Source organism: Calliopsis andreniformis, chromosome 2 (assembly GCF_051401765.1).
Source record: "Calliopsis andreniformis isolate RMS-2024a chromosome 2, iyCalAndr_principal, whole genome shotgun sequence".
NCBI classification, from domain to species: domain Eukaryota; kingdom Metazoa; phylum Arthropoda; class Insecta; order Hymenoptera; family Andrenidae; genus Calliopsis; species Calliopsis andreniformis.
The window spans coordinates 14,030,853-14,047,455 of NC_135063.1; the positions used below are offsets into that span (position 1 = coordinate 14,030,853).

The 16,603-nt window shown below is 40.9% G+C and overlaps 1 protein-coding gene across 1 annotated transcript; it reads left to right on the forward strand.

Moving 5' to 3' along the window:
- Window positions 1-3,205: 3,205 nt before the first annotated feature.
- On the forward strand, window positions 3,206-3,995 carry LOC143186152 (uncharacterized). The gene is made up of 3 exons (XM_076389631.1): window positions 3,206-3,391; window positions 3,451-3,609; window positions 3,784-3,995. The coding sequence occupies exons 1-3, from the start codon at window positions 3,328-3,330 to the stop codon at window positions 3,861-3,863; spliced, it is 303 nt and encodes a 100-aa protein (XP_076245746.1). The 5' UTR covers window positions 3,206-3,327; the 3' UTR covers window positions 3,864-3,995.
- Window positions 3,996-16,603: the final 12,608 nt, after the last annotated feature.

The following is a 16,603-nucleotide window of genomic DNA, read 5'->3' on the forward strand; positions in this document are numbered from 1 at the left end:
GGAATCGAAGGTGCGAATGGTGGGCCGAATATCGAGGTACGAGGTGAAGAAAATAGGGGCAACGAAGAATGGAAAGACATGTAAATATGAATTGGTGCATAGATTCGTCTAGCATTTCTGGGACGGGGTCAATGACCTAGGTTCGATGACCTGTCTGGTTTAGTTCTTGGTTAGGCTTCAGTTGGAGCGGAATTCTGTATGGATTTGGAGTAATCCTACGTTACGTGGAGACTGAGTTTGAGTTAGATTGTGGCATTGAGATTCACTCTGATGATTATTCTCTTTTTCTGTGCCGTGACTGGTAACTTGTCCTGTATCTTTCCACTTGTTATTATGTATATCCTATCGCTGCCCACTCTACACGTGTACTATAAAAAATTATTAAGTTTTATGTAATAATAACTTCGTTTCATTTTACGATCGATACGAGTTGGACACGATTCGTCCGTCGGCGTGTCTTCTTTTCGGCACGAAATGTAAGGGAAATCGCGAATCATTTTCAATGGCTTCGCGGGGCCAGCCAAGACAAAAGTATTTCATAAATATGAGCGGTTCCTGGCACCGTTACCGCGAAACAAAAATACCATGTTGTGCCTGTGTGTAACGCGACATTTCGAGTTCTGCATGTTTGACAGTAAATATCGTAAAATCTTTGCTAACGGTTCGCGAGAAGCATAATATACGAATTTTGAAACGTATCGTTCAAAGAAACTACGGTAAATTGCCCATACGTCAACCGTGTTATGCTAGCAAATTGGATTAATCTTGTTCACGGGCAAGTTAGTCTGCAATTTTGCAACTACCCGCTTGCTGTGCATAATATTCTCTTCCAAAGTAAACAAGCATGAATGTTAATTGATTTAGAACAATGCGTGCCAGAATATTTCGCCCCTCACAATTGCAACTATCTTGCGATATTTTAAAATGGTCGGGAAAATTTTAAATTGTGATTTCGATATACATATATCTTACCTGTGAATATAGCAAAAATATAGTAAGAACATTTATTAACATAAAATAAAAATATATAGACCAAAAACAGAAATATATTATCTGATAAGTATTATCTAGTGTGATAATAAACGAATGATAATGTTGATAGTAATAATGATAAAATTAGGAAATATACGTATTGAATCGAACTCTGAAGTTGCTACACGTGGAGGCATCTGACAACACGCGGAGCAACCATGAGCATATCGAGCCTTATCGATGCTTTTGAGCGACGTCCAGCGATGTGGGAGGCCCAACTTAACCCCAAAATAGCGTAAACATTTATCAATAATCGGCACCAGATATCGGTCGAAGAACCTTTCATTTAATTTGTAACAAAAACCAATCTGGCAAACAACCGCGCGAAAAATCTTATTGTCGTTATCGAAGAAAACACTCAATGACATAATTGGAGCGAGCGCATGTTCCGGATAGATCTCAATACGTCTGTTTACAGTCGTTCAACCACGATCGCTGGTGGCCAAGAATATCGCCCAACTCGCAGGAAAATAGACGCGCGAATGACAGCATGGAAAAACGACGGAATCGTTCCATCAGACTTATGCAAAAAGTCGTGCGTGGGAACCAAGGGTGTAAAGTAGCCGCGCACCACTGTTGAAGTTTCGCGTCTGTGGCGTTCAATTTAAAGAGATTCTCGCACTCACCTATCTGTCGAGGCCCGCAAGGGCCTGCACCGTGTACCCCAGGTAAATGTATGCGATTCCTTTAACACTAAACGCGAAAAAACACCCCTCTAAATCACTTGTCACTAATTAAAGGCCTCACGACGGCGGCCATAACTGTCGTTTCACTATGACTTGCCACGCCGGTCGCTAGATGACGCTACGACACAGCTGATGGAGCGCAAGCGTAGATTTTTAAGCACAGACGAGTACGTATTCGAGTAGGATAGACTGGACAGCTTATGGAGTTTCGTGTCTCATGTTCCGAAGTACCGACTTCTTGAAAAACCACTTATTTTCGAGCGCCCTCTGCAATTTTTGAGCGGTGGATGTAGAATACATTGGATTCGCGTCACTGACGCTGGTAATGCCAGTCACAAACGAGAAAATTATGCTACCATATCACTCAATGTATATGCAAAGTGTCCTATTAAACTACCTTCCTTATCCATCCTTATAATTTGAAGAAATCAGTAAAAATGCTAGTTATAAAAGGTATATTGCTGTCAAAAACTTATGAGAGTGACATCTGAAAAATATGTATCAAATATCAACAAGTACCGAAATAAGAAACATCGCTTAGTAAAGGTAATGAAGAAAATTAATAAAAACTCTAAGGAGAGATAGAATACACCCCACGGGAATGCACAGCTATAAATGGAATCAAAGTCCGATCAATCTTCCTTCACAAAAATCTAAAAATTTAATACCTAAAATATGTAAACTAGTAAGTCAAAAATATCTAATCAACGGTCAAGCTACCGTACCTACAACATGTGTACCAGAAACTGTTGCTGAGATGATTATTTTATGAAAAATATCAATTTTTCGCAAAATATTGTTCGTTAGATTAATCTCTAAGTTCTAACCACCTGTATAACTTCTATCATTGGTTCTTCTTCTTCCCCAACACAGTATAAATACTCCAGTAGGAGCACGAATGTCTCACTCGCCGCGGGTCCTTCAGCGGGTGCGGACCTCCCCGTGGATCCTGCAGAGACTCCTGGACCCTTGAACACCCTTGACCAGTGGTCAGCTGACCGATTACCAGTGGTCATCATAGATGACTAATGAGTTTTTGCTCAAATTTTAAATTCTTTTCTTCTGTTGGACCTATTTTGCATGAATTTTGCCCCCTTTCTTCTGCTTTCCCTATTTTGCATACATCCTGCTTCATTCTTTTGCTTTCCCCTATTTCTTTTTATGTACCCTACTCTAACCTATCCCCCTGAATATTGTATGAGACTAAAATTTTGAAAATGTTTTCATTGATTAAATGGAATTTACTGCGAGAATGAAAAATGTTCGAAATGATGAAAGAAGAACGAAAAAGAAAAAGTTTTGTCGGTAAAGAAATTTCAAGAGCTCGTGAGTTTGTTGGCTGAATCATAGACGTCGCTACATTAAACTATGGGTTTACTTTATCTCAATAAAAATGATTTCATTTTCCTTGCAGTGAACCATAATTTATCATTATTAATGTAACAAGAATCGCTATGAAAAGTTGAAGTGGTTTTTGTATGGTAAAACTTAAAAGTACGAGTTAATTTCAATTGCTTTTGAACTACCCGCGCTTTAGCAGACGACGATCAATCTGAACCTCTCAGGCTCTGTACACATCAGTTGCTTGAATTCTGTTAATTTCGAAAAAATGAGGTTTCTAAGGCAGTCAATACATACTGAACATTTAAAGAAATTATATGGAGAACCAATCGGTATGTAGTGAAAAGAAAGATGCAGTAAATCAAAACTGAATAATGTTTTGATGTTATAGGAACGAAAATCAAGTATTTTTGGCGGAAAGGTTGGGACGAAATTCCAGAACTTATGATATTTATGCCTATCGTTATAGGAGCTAGTGTTGCAGCAGGGTTCATTTTACGAGAAATGGCAAATGATACCAAAGTTCCAAAATACTATAACAACATAACCAGTAAGTAATTTTCTCTCAAATTTAGGTTAGGTGAGAGTGTTATGCAACTTAAAAAATGACAAAATTACAGTAATAGTAGTATGTATCAATAAAAATTGTTACAGTTGTACATAATAATAGTAATAAATGATATTGTAAGAAAACCACTGATTCTTCTAATGACATAAATTTAAGTTTACAGACCTAATAATCCTAGAGTTGCAACCATTACGAAAGACGAGACTTTGAAACCAGAGAAACCACCAATGTGGTAATTTTGGTAATAAATAAAAATACTCTGAATTCATAAACAATCAGCATGCAAGTACTGTAATGAGCTATTGTAGTAAGAAAACATTTCTGTATGAAAATACATCAAAGTTGTAAATAAAAGTCTTAATTTGTAATTTATTGCTATAGTTTTTTTATTTTGGGGATGTTAGCTTGTCAAAAATTATTTTTAAAATAAGAATAACATTTTTTGAGTTATAGTATTTAAGTGACTCTAATTTTATACGATGACAAGAGTTCTTGATAGTTATGCATGAAAAGGTACACCTCACTGATTTTGCAAAATTAAAAATTATTCTAAACAAGTTTTTCCTATATATGTAGAGAAAACAATCGTTCAAAATCTAGTCCTGTATAATACATCCAATGATCATCAAAATCGATGAAGTTTACCATTTTATGCACAATTATTGAATTCTTATTCAAAAAAATCAGTGGACTATTATTAAAACATAAAAAGGTTCAACTTTTAAACGATAAAAATCCAAATTATGGCCAATTATATAATGTTTTCATACCTTAAATAGATTTTTGCATGATCGGACATTGTTGAAAGACGTGATTTCATTTTGCAATAATTCGTGGATGTATCACGTGATCCAGTATGACGACACCTTGAAATCTGCGACTGGAGCACACCACACCTATAATTTTTCAAAAAAAAAAAAAAAAAAAAAAAAAAAAAAAGGTTAACTTCTATATACTAATCTAATGAAAAACAATTGTTTTGGAAAACGTGAAGCGAAATATTTTAAGTTTTCATTGAAATATAATTTCAAATACTTCAATTTCTATTATTAATTTGCGTTTTATCGTTATTTAAGACGATTCAACGGTGGCGGGAAGCCGATTCAATTACAAGCAAAAATTTAACGAAACTATTAACAAAATGACACATTATTATTAAAGATCAGATCGAGCTTACCTTTTTCTGAAGAATCATGGCAGGTGCGGTATCTTTCGATTAAGTAACTAGTACAATCGAGTCAAATGCAGCCGCTTTGAAAAATCCTTGCTAGCCAGTTTTAACGTCACTGCGCGTCTGTCGGTTGACTGACTGCCGCGACTCCATCTACATTTGAAAAAGCAAAAGCATTTGTTTGTAGAGGCGCGAAGCGTCGAAAAAAGAAGGACCAGGTACGTAAATATTTAATACAAAAAAAATCCCAATATTCTTAAGTCGTTAAATAGCTTTACTGCTATTGCAACATAGAAATCAAAATCTTTTGCACGTTCATAGCCTTTTGCAAGAAACGTAGTTCTATTGGAACAAATTTTAATCGAGTTATTTAGCCAAAACAGTTAATCTCTTAAGTGTTGGTAAAGTAATAATCCCATATTAAACTCATTTATTTACGTTGTGGGAAAGGATAGCCTTAGTAGAGTCTAATAAGCAGTATAGCATTACAATTACGAGGCCTTTGCGTGCCGAAATGCCGCATAATCAATATGTTAAAGAGGTAAGGTCACCTCGAGGTTCTGGCGCGAGAGAACGCTTTGTAAAAACAATTGATAGTTGCATACGCGTATGAAGGGCACGGGTCGAACTCCCAGCTATTCAGATCCGAAAAGGAAACGCGACCTGTCGAATCGAGAGATGTAACACAAATCAAATGGCATTTATCGAGCGAATATTGGCTGTCTGCGATGACATTCGGTCCAATACGTAACCGCGTAAATGTCAGAACTCTTGCATCCATTCTGTTGCATTCTTTTGTTTTAAAAAGTACGCGGGAAGCGTGAATAAACCCTAAAATGTATAATTATGAAACTAGTCGCGATAAAGAAATAGGTATTTGCAGTTTCATGTATGATATAGAATGACTGATAGATTCATTCTTTTTCTTTACCTCTTTCTTTATTCAAAATAATATTCTGATTAGCGATATGTCACGTATCTAAACTTCCACTAGCGACGCAAGTCAGAAACATCTCACCTTTTACGATCCCACAACCTATTTCAATGGGTCGTAAAAGTTTAACTATAATCCACACTGCGTATCAAAACAGCATCAGCTAGTTTCATCAGTCAGAAATTACGGAACTTAATAAAGCCACCTAATTCGGCTCTAATGATCAATCGCAACCCCAAAAGTGCATAAAGCATCTTTCCCATGTCCACTTAAATCGAAATATTTCCACAGACGGCGTCAAACTCCACAAATTCCACAAGGAACACGCTCCCCAAGGACGATATCCCCGAGAGAGTGCACCTTGGAGAAGCATTTACCCGAATAAAACGCAGCTCAGCGGCGCGGTCGTACATTTTCCCTCTTATCAAACATTCAAAGGCCTGTGTGAGGGCGGCCTAAACCTGCACGGGAGCTGGCGATGCACCTGATGGCTGCGCGCAGGATCGTAGGATCGCGTCGGTTTGTGCCTCCTTCTGTAACGTGTGTACACTTTAATGCCAACGTCGTGGCGTGGATGAAAGCACGGCAGGTGGAGGGGTGGCGATCGAGGGAGACGGAGGAGTTGGGAGCAACAGAGAAACCTACTTAAGGGGAGAGTGGAGCAACAGGAAAGGGGGAGGACGGTTGGAAGGGCAGGGAGGTAGAGGCTGAAAAGCGAGGATGAAGCGAGACCGACTACCCCATGGAGGGACGAGCGAAGGAGAGAGAGGAAGTTAAAGTCAGAGGAGCGGAAGGAACGAAGGGGTACGAATGCAAGGGGGTTAAAGGAGGCTGAAGAGGACGAGGGAAACGTAGATGCAGAGTGCAGGACGAAGGGACAAACGAGGGAATGGGACACGCGGAAAGGGGTGACCGGGTAAAACAGAAATACTAAGGAAGAGGTGGGATCGGGAGGGGGTTAGAAGGGGTGGGAGGCAGGAGGGGCGGGAGAGTAGAGGGACCTCCGCGATACGGACCACCCCTCGGTGGTTTGCCAGTGGTTCAGTCAGCGCTTCGCACCGGCGTCGCTTCTCCGCTGCTCTGGTGGCTCGTTGCACTCAGGCTCGTGCAGATAATCGCGTGGCCAATGTCGCGGGATCAGTGAGAGGTAGTGTGGTCCGAGGAAGCAGCCAGCCACGAGGAAGACGTCGACTGCACCGGATACAGTGCTCTACTGGAGTTCCCTGCTCGGTGGTGTTCGAGGAAGTGACACGGTGCGTCGAAGAAGTGAGCTCAAGACATCGCAGGGAAGCGGCGAACGACGGGGACCTGAGCAGGTCCAAGCACGGTGCATGTCTCAGACCCTGCGAGTCGATTTTTCATCCTCCGAAGCTCTGACTACGTCCCTGAGGTAAGCTCCTTTGTATTCTCGATCTTGAGTCCTTTGACGCCGCCGATATCTTATAGGACGACCGACCTTCGCGAAGGTCGACGTCTCAGGATTTATTTCGCAGCTTTACCTCTATAGTCGGCGATATTGCGATACGTAGAAAGGATCCTCGAAGATTTGAGAAAGCATGCATCGATCGAGGGGCTCGATATAATCGCTTTTATGTGAATGTACTGTCGTTTTAGTATCAAATAGAGAAATGTAATTTCATGAGAGCCGAGTTGAGAGACACTTTGAGGGTTCTTCAATCCAGTAAGCGATCAATTATGTTATAATGTTCTTCGTTCATTCCTTTACAAGCAGACTCCCCGTAAATTGGGTGTTTTTTAGTCGCTGGGCAATTCGTCTTAATTATCCATGGTCGACAAATTCTCTACGAACCCTGTACTCGTACATCTTTTCGCCTCCCTCCTGTTCGTTCCACCTGAATTTCCAGTGGGGACACAGAGGGCCGTTCGATTGTGACTTGACTTTCTAGCGATGCATCGATCGCACGTTCCTATGCAATCTGATCCCGAACTGATCGTTACGGACGCAATCAGCCTCTAGTCTGATCGCGTGTGCATTCTGTCGCGGAATCAAGATAACGAGTGACCCTGCGTTACGATGCAAACGATTAGCTTCTATTATCAACACAAACGTCCTCTTTCTTTAACGAGCATTCTAAGCAGTCATCCGACACTTGAACTCACTTTCTTTTGACACTAAGTTTCCTCACGAGCAGTTTCTCTCACTCTCATTCTCTCAATCGCGGTTCCGTACCCCTTATCGCGTTTCCCGTCATTCACGAGTGGAACAGTCGCGATCGGTGGGGCATCGTAAAGCGAAATTGGACGACGGCCAAACCGGGAGTACCATGACTGTGCACTATAACTACACGCGGCTAGAAACAGCTGTTAACCCGACTTGTTGCACCGTCGAACAAACGGAGCCACGTTGCACGCCCGCGACTCTATAGATCGCATCGGTTCTTTGTTATTCGGGAAGGTGCCAACAAATCTTCAACACGTGCACTTCCTGCAGCCACTATTTCGTGCTCCCGTTTTATTCTTCTCACCAGTTGATTCAGTTAGCTGAACAGTAGAGGGCAACCAGAGGGTGGTAGGGTTGAAGGTGGGATCAAGGTCAATAGGTGCTTCTAGATCCGAGCGCTACTTGTTGAAGTTAGCGATTGGTTGTAAGCGTTTCCCAGTGCGTAATAGTAAGTGACTTTGTACTTGTAGGTATTCTAAGTTTATTGGACACTGATTGTTTCGAGAATCCTATTTCTTTTTGAGTCCTCAGATACCAAGATATTGAGACAGTGTTCTCACTGTTTAGCTCCTCTGCCCGATTGCAAATAATTCTCCTAGAAAGATTATGCTGTGTATGTTTGAATCAGAATATTTTCTCATTTTTATAATACCATAGAAACTCAGCGAGCTGTCGAGTACAGATTTTTCCCTTTTTTCGCGGTGCAGAACTTGAGCAATCATCGATTCATCACCGTTCAACCGACATTTTCCTATCGACGTGCCTCCTATTCTTCGAATCTCCTCTCGAATATCCAAGATTTAAGAATTTAATCGAGCCTGGCTTCTTTACGGGTCAAAGCAATGTCGGTTGAAAGCCAGGAATAGGTTCCCGTGTGTTTGCAAGATTTCAGAGTTTTCGTGGTACACGTACAAGAGAATGTTCGTGTGTTCTGTGCCAGGAACGAGGGATTTACGATTGTCCGTTAGGGTAGATACAGGACGGAAGTATCGTGAATGCTGCCCACGGTCAGCCCAGGTGCACTCTCGATTCAAATACCGACTACCAGTGCCTTTGAGCATTTACAATTGATATCACACATTATCTAATTAATTGTGACTGAGTTTCAATTGTTAACTATACTTGAATATTCTGAAATAGGAGACAGCGCTAGGGTAGGTCTGTAGATAAAAATTTTTAGCGTGATAATAAAAGATTGAGAGTTCAATCAGGGGTCTGCACGAATTTCAATATATGGGTTACGAGATGCATGATATTATTTCACACGATAAATTTTTCTACCGAGACTTTGATTTTTCTTCCTTTATCTCCTTATAAATCCTCCATCCAAATTCCGATGGATCAATGACATATACGTGCTCAGAATTCGATATACGGAACCCCAGTCACGAAAATAATGATCCACGGTTGCCTCGATAAAATACTGGCCCTGATAAATGCAGGGAAAATTCCGAAACAGCCAGGGGACATTAACCGAAATAAAGCCTATAACTGGAACCCATCAAGCCCTCGTTCTCGTTTCCTCATTGATTAGACGACCATCAAAAGAGCCTATTGGTTAACCTATCACCAATATCACTAAACGCTAGAATAAGTACGGTTTCGCCGAAGGAGACATTTAATGCCGATGGCCTCCCTTAATCCGAATAGGACCAGGTACGATGGTTACTGAATGATGAATGCAGCTCTGGCTTGGATGCTGCGATAAATTCAAATATTCATATCCTGGAAGGGTCGTAAAATCATTAACTGAACCATAATTCATCGTTTAAGATGTCGTGTTCGTCAACGTCTCTACATGTTTCTTACTTATTTAACAATGAAAATGAGGATACAGAAAACCATCGATTACGTTTGGGTTGCTAAACGAGGCACAAATCATTATCTCTTAAATACATTATTTAACACTTTGCTCGACTGAAATTGAGGTATAAATGACGATAAAAAGTGTGTATTGTTTCATTAATTAATTTCATCAAAATTAATTCCCTCGAATAACATTATTCATCGTCACACGAAATCTGTCAACATAACTCTGCCACATTGGGTAGATTGGATGTTTCACGAGATACATACGGGGGTGTTCGAAACTCTCCGATAGTGGAAGTTGCGATCAAGCTGAATGGACCTCGAGTAGGAAAACGTTTAGTAACTTGCGCATAGGTGAGTAGCCGAAGTTCGTCGACAGGCGAAACTTGGCCGGATACTCGGCGCCGTGTTCGCATCTTATCGAATTTTCGTTAGTTTCGATTCGAGAGGTGCGGGGGTGGCTCAGTTATAAGCGGAACAGAGTTCCTTCGAAAATCGAACGCCCCGAGAACTACGTAACGACGAAGAGTTTAGGAAACGATTGCAATTATTCTCACATGTCCAAGTTTGTCCGCGAACCTGTATGTCTTCCTTGATTTCTCTGCCGAAGTCACCGATTTCCTGAACTTTGACCTCATATTTCACCTCAATCTCTCAAATTGTAAAGAACTAGGTATTTTGCATTCGGTATTTAAGGGTATTTACAAGTTTCTCTTCATTGGCAATAAATTTATCTTTAAAAACAACTTGGAGAAATGTTGCATCATTTCTGAGTTGCAGTCTTGTTCGTGTTTCAATATTTATGAACTCTGAAAGAAGTTTCTTTTCCAATACCTTCCCATAATCAATCCTGTCATAAATCACTGTGTAAAGATGTTTAAGAATATTTATCACAGATCTTCTGTTTCTTTAGCATTTCAAATTTATGGCAAGGTAAAAATTGTCTATTTTATCTGTGAGTACTATTCGAATTACAAAGTTCATCGAAATTATAAGAGAAGCTTTTAATTCCATGGTAATTCACATAGCCATTATGAACTGGCTTCACTCTCTCCTTGCATTAAACCTGCTCTGACAGACTCTTCCATGATCAATCATATTCCAAAGACTCGTTTGACTCGTGCAGGCGCTTTAGACGATCAGCATCCGCATTCGATTCAATTGGATGTCTTTGACTATTCATGCATTCGCTATTACACCCTATAGAGTCCGTGGAAGCAATTATGTGACAAACAGCGAACAGCACTTGAGAAGACCGACATGAGAATCCATCGAGAGGTAGAAAGATAGTAAAACATTGTCGAAACCCTAATTAATTATTTCTAATTCAGTAATTCCACATTTACTGGCTTTACCAAGACTCTTTTCACAAGATTCCATAATTTGTCTCTGGTTTCTTCCAATCAGCCAAATACACTCGCAATCTGACAAATCCATTCTCTGTGACAAGATACACAGATGCAGGGGAGTTTGAAATCTAAAAAAACGTCGCAGACGTGACGGTCTTGTCATAAATCCAGCTGGCGTCAGTCTCCTTAGCATCTATAATAGCGTATTTTCCAGTTCGGAGCGACGCGACTGACATTCCCCATGAGAGATCCGATACGCTCTCGAAAGATATTTTTCCCTGATGAAGGAGCACAGATCTCCATGTGTCGGTCGATCGCGGGGCATCAAATTTCTCGCGGTACATCGAGCAGCAGGCCGCCGCGCTTTGTGCATGTTGCTTCGATCGTGGTGCATCGACACGTCGCGCCGTGGATTCGCGGCTCATATGACAATCATTCAATGGCCCGTGACATTTATTCCTTCGAGGAGACGCGATCGCCCGTCCCTTTTACGCCACCGAATCTCTGTCGCTCGTTACGCAACGCTCCGCCCACGCCACTGTGACATTAAGAGAGGAGGCTCTGGTCGATCGAGTTAGTCTCTGTCCGCGATCGAACTTCGTTTATTCCTCCTCTGACGACATTATGATGCCCCGAGTTCCTTCTGTCTAAAGGATTTCCTTTTTTCGCGAACGGAAAAGTCTTCTTTGTGTAATTAATCCTGAAAGGATTCGTGAGGGAACTTCCTTAAGAGGTAGACTCTAGATTGATCGTGAATTGGTTCCTTTATTTATTAACACGTAGAATTCTTTATCACTTCTGTTTTCTTCTACTTTGATTTTACTTTAAATTCGATTTTAATTTCACTAAATATCGTAGATTATCGGTGGTCTCCAGAGTTATCAGAGTCTGTAATAGTTCGTAAGTCAAAGTCCACGTTAAAAAGCTATCTCATTAAATCGAGCGTAATCGTCGAAATCGAATCAGCTGGGAGTGACCAGCGAAACGCAGCGCACCGTTTCATTTTCATTCTCATTAGCGTTGGCCATTGAGCCCGTTTCTGTACACACGCCTGTAGAATTTTCGACCGCTAATTATCAAATCATTTTCGTGCGTTCGTTCCACCCCTTTATGGTACTGGGTGAATTCGTTTGCGCAGAGTGGAAAGCGTCTAATCGATGAGGGTCCGATTGACAATTTAAACGCGCGATGTCACCGATGAAAATCGTCTGCTGTTGATCACGCCCCCGGTTATCGAGAACAAATTATGGACAGACGATTGCAACCGGTTATCGAGTGATCGACTAGGGATTTGCAATATTCGGTGTTGAATCGATTCTGAGATGTGCTCTTTCATGTTCGTTCTTTTTCGAACGCGCCACGGTGATTATAAACGCTGCCTGATGTGCGGTGGATGTGGTTGTTTAACTACGATTGCCAATCAATCGGGACAATCGTGCGTTTAATTACGAAAACCTGTTCTCTGACGCTCATCGTTTCGGGCGACTGATTTCACTTTTTATGAGACTTTCTCTCGAGTTTGGTAACGTGTCCTTTCTAGATTAATGGCTGTCTATTTTAGAGGTATGTGTAGAAAAAAGTGATAGCATGTGAAACACCTTAGCGAGATGTTGGAACAAGAATATTTCAGTAAAATGTGTGACGCATGATATTTAATATATCTGAAAATATATTTGTGTTGCATTAGAGTATAATACTATTTTTAATGATGTGTTTCATCTCAATTTCTTTGTTTTCTCTTGCCATCTATTTCACTTCATCGATCAATTTCCCATCAAGAGAGATTGATACGAACAGCGAGAGGAGCGTTGGAGCAAAGATGCAGTATTTTCTCTGCTTTCAGGGAAAAAGTCTCTCTAGTTGAGAATAGCCTGTATAGGCACTGGTTTCATGGAGTTTGAACTTGATTTATACCGATGGATCAAAGTTCAATCTTCAAATGGACTGCTTGAATATTCTCGTTCCAACACATTAAACACAGTTGAATAGTGGAGCTATGAAAGAAAGAACGCTGGAACGCATAAACGAATCCTCGAAAGTAAATCAGAATTATGTTACTCTCGAATCACGATTTCCAATCTAACCCGGATCTATCCAAATCTAACTCAAATTCGACCGAAGTCCACCCTTTATTTATCTAGGACTAAACTAAATTTAATTCCAACCTAAGTCAATCGTAACGCAGCTTAATCCAAATGTAGTCTAGTCCTGACCAAGTCTAGCTGAAATTTAGTCCAAGCTAATCTAAGCTTAATCCAGGTTTGACCCAGAGCAGTGCCGACTCTAATTTAAACTCTTGTCGCTTATCCTCTTCTCCTTTTTATATTCATAGCAACTTCTTATAGATCTTTATAACACCGATGGCCAAACTCTGGCAACACAGGAGCCATATTACATCTATCAGAAATACTCCACAGCCATTTCGAGCATTAGCATAATATTTTATACACATATCTATTAATTATGGTACACTGTGAAGTGCCACTAATTTAGAGTCGAAAGATTCGCCGATATTTAAGCTGCTGTAACTTTCTGAAAAAAAATCGTACGGCATTGAGCGTGGACTCATTTTTTAAGGAAAAGCCTCTACTTTTTCACCCCTAAATTAAATTTTTCCGAAAATCATTTTTTATTCTGCGGAAACCTGAGAAACAGAAGATGGTTTTTCTCGAAAAGTTTTCCAACTTCAATGAGCTTTCAGGAACTCAATAAATTTTTTTTCGGACTTCTTTTGCCGTGATCGTCAAGCTTGAAGGCTCCCCTTTCGAATGAGACCTTGCCGAGTGATCTACGATTTTTTTTCGCCGAGTTATAGCAGTTTGAGTGAAAAATGGTACTCTGACACCAGAACAGCGCCATCATCCACGGGTCGAAAAAATTGTCGATCTTTGAGCTGCTGGAATTTTGCGAAAAAAAATCGCACGCGAGTCAGCCTGGTCACACTTTAAAGGGTGAACCCTCTACTTTATCATCTCCGAACTGCATTTTCTGAAAAAAATTTTTGTAGTCACCCGCGGACCGAGAAAGAGGGGGTGGTTTTCGGCCAACTGTTTTCAAAATTCAATCGGAGGTCCAGAACTAGATAAATTTTTTTCGAGAATTATTTTGTAGTAGTCTTCAAGATTGAAGCCTCCCCTTTCGAACGAGACCTTGCCGAGAGATCTACGATTTTTTTTCGCCAAGTTATAGCAGTTTGAGTGAAAAGTGGTACTCTGACACCAGAACAGCGCCATCATCCAAGGGTCGAAAAAATTGTCGATCTTTGAGCTGCTGGCGTTTTGCGAAAAAAAATCGCACGGGAGTGAGCCTGGTCTCATTTTAAAGGGTGAACCCTCTACTTTATCACCTCTGAATTGCATTTTCTGAAAAAAATTTTTGTAGTCGTCTGTAGACCGAGAAAGGGGGGGTGGTTTTCGGCCAACTGTTTCCAAAATTCAATCGGAGGTCCGGAACTAGATAAATTTGTTTCGAGGATTATTTTGAAGTAGACTTCAAGATTAAAGCCTCCCCTTTCGAATGAGACCTTTCTGAGTGATCTACGATTTTTTTTCGCCGAGTTATAGCAGTTTGAGTGAAAAGTGGTACTCTGACACCAGAACAGCGCCATCATCCACGGGTCGAAAAAATTGTCGATCTTTGAGCTGCTGGCGTTTTGCGAAAAAAAATCACACGCGAGTGAGCCTGGTTTCATTTTAAAGGGTGAACCCTCTACTTTATCACCTCTGAATTGCATTTTCTGAAAAAAATTTTTGTAGTCACCGGCGGACCGAGAAGGAGGGGGTGGTTTTCCGCCGAATGTTTTCCAAATTCAATCGGAGGTCCGGAACTAGATAAATTTTTTTCGAGGATTATTTTGAAGTAGACTTCAAGATTAAAGCCTCCCCGTTCGAATGAGACCTTGCCGAGTGATCTACGATTTTTTTTCGACGCGTTAGAACAGTTTGAGTAATAAGTGGCACTCTAACACTAGAATCACGCAGTGACCTAGGGTTAAAAAAAATGGTCGATGTTTGAGCTGCTGTAACTTCGTGAAGAAAAATCCTACTGCAGTGGGCCTGGTCTCATTTTAAAGGGTAAATTCTCTACTATTGTGTCCCTGTATTGATTTTATTCGAGGATGCTTTTTTATTCGGAAGCGGGGCGGACAGTCGAAGGTGGTTTTTTCCCCTTCTATGGTATCAAATGCACAGTAGACCTAAAAGCTTCGATTTCCTAACACCAATCTTTCTCCATGAGCTTCACTATTCAATTACTATGATGTTTCTCGCTGCTCATCCATGTCCAACAAAAACTGCACTTCTCGCTTTTCTCCACCTTTCCGTAAGACATAGACGAAAGTAGTATTTCCTTTTCCTCGCAGCTTCACCCTTCAAATTACATTTCGTTCTTGTCACGTTAACGACGCGACGGAATCAATAGAGCCAGGATTCGAACAAACGACTAGCAAGAATAGAAAAATCCTCCTAGCGAAGAAATCGCGACATTCGAGGAACGAAACAGTCTTTGTACGTGAAAATGTTTCCATGTACAAAGGCCACAATGCACCGGTGACAATTCGAGCGCCTGCATAGAAAATGCACATTGAAGGGGGCGCGTAAACAAACGCGCGCATTCTGCACGGGGTTCATTCGAGCACGAAAAAAGAGCTTTTTAATTAAGCTTGCCATTGGTTGGTTTAGTTACGCCAAATATATTTTGGCTGTCATAGCCACGTAATTATGCTGTTCAACAGGAAAAACTTTGCTTATTAAATTTGACTCTTTTCATTCACGTCATCGCACTGTGGAATGACGACCACTCCACAGCTCGTGTAAATGGCTATGTAAATAAGTAATTTCATAGAACTGTTTCGTAATTAATTCGTATATAAAACTACAGCAGACCCTCGAAAGTTATCCATGGTCCGCAATGGTCAATAAATATGTAACTTATAAGATATATCAAAATCTGAACCGGTAGTTACCTTTAATTTTCGAGATACTTGCGCCGTTCTCCACCTCATAAAAATTTATCTCCGAGGGTTACGATCGTGCACGAAATCATTCACATAAAATTCCAGAGCCCATGAATGCCCCTCTTTCGACCAGCGAGAATCCTCTCCCATCGTCTTGAGTCTATTCAATTTATTTACCTCGCTCCTTTCTTCCGCTCAGTGGTCTAATAAGTCAGCCAGCTTCAGAAATCGTTACTTAAGCTGAAGGGTGGCTCGTGGTTGGAGAATAACGCCGTTGCGCGAAAGCAACCGTGTTACTCTTCCAGCAAGCGAAACCACTCACAGTGGCCACGTACCGCGAAGACAGGAAAGTTATAGAAGTAACGACACGAAACGCTGAGGGTTGAAAAGGGGCCAGCTTGGTTCACCCAAACTCGACGGATCGATGAATCTCGGTAATTAAAGTCGAACTGGAAACACGACTACGATTTGATTCCTTTAGACTGTCCGTGCTTAATTCGCACTTAGTTTGCGGCCTTCGACCTGACGAGCTGTGAAATTAACTCAATAATAGTGCGGAATTTTATGTTAAGTTGCA

Coding starts and splice junctions, on each gene's coding strand:
- LOC143186152 (XM_076389631.1), top strand. CDS start 3,328: ATGAGGTTTCTAAGGCAGTCAATACATACTGAACATTTAAAGAAATTA. Junction 3,392..3,450: donor ATTATATGGAGAACCAATCG/GTATGTAGTGAA, acceptor TTGATGTTATAG/GAACGAAAATCAAGTATTTT. Junction 3,610..3,783: donor ATACTATAACAACATAACCA/GTAAGTAATTTT, acceptor CATAAATTTAAG/TTTACAGACCTAATAATCCT.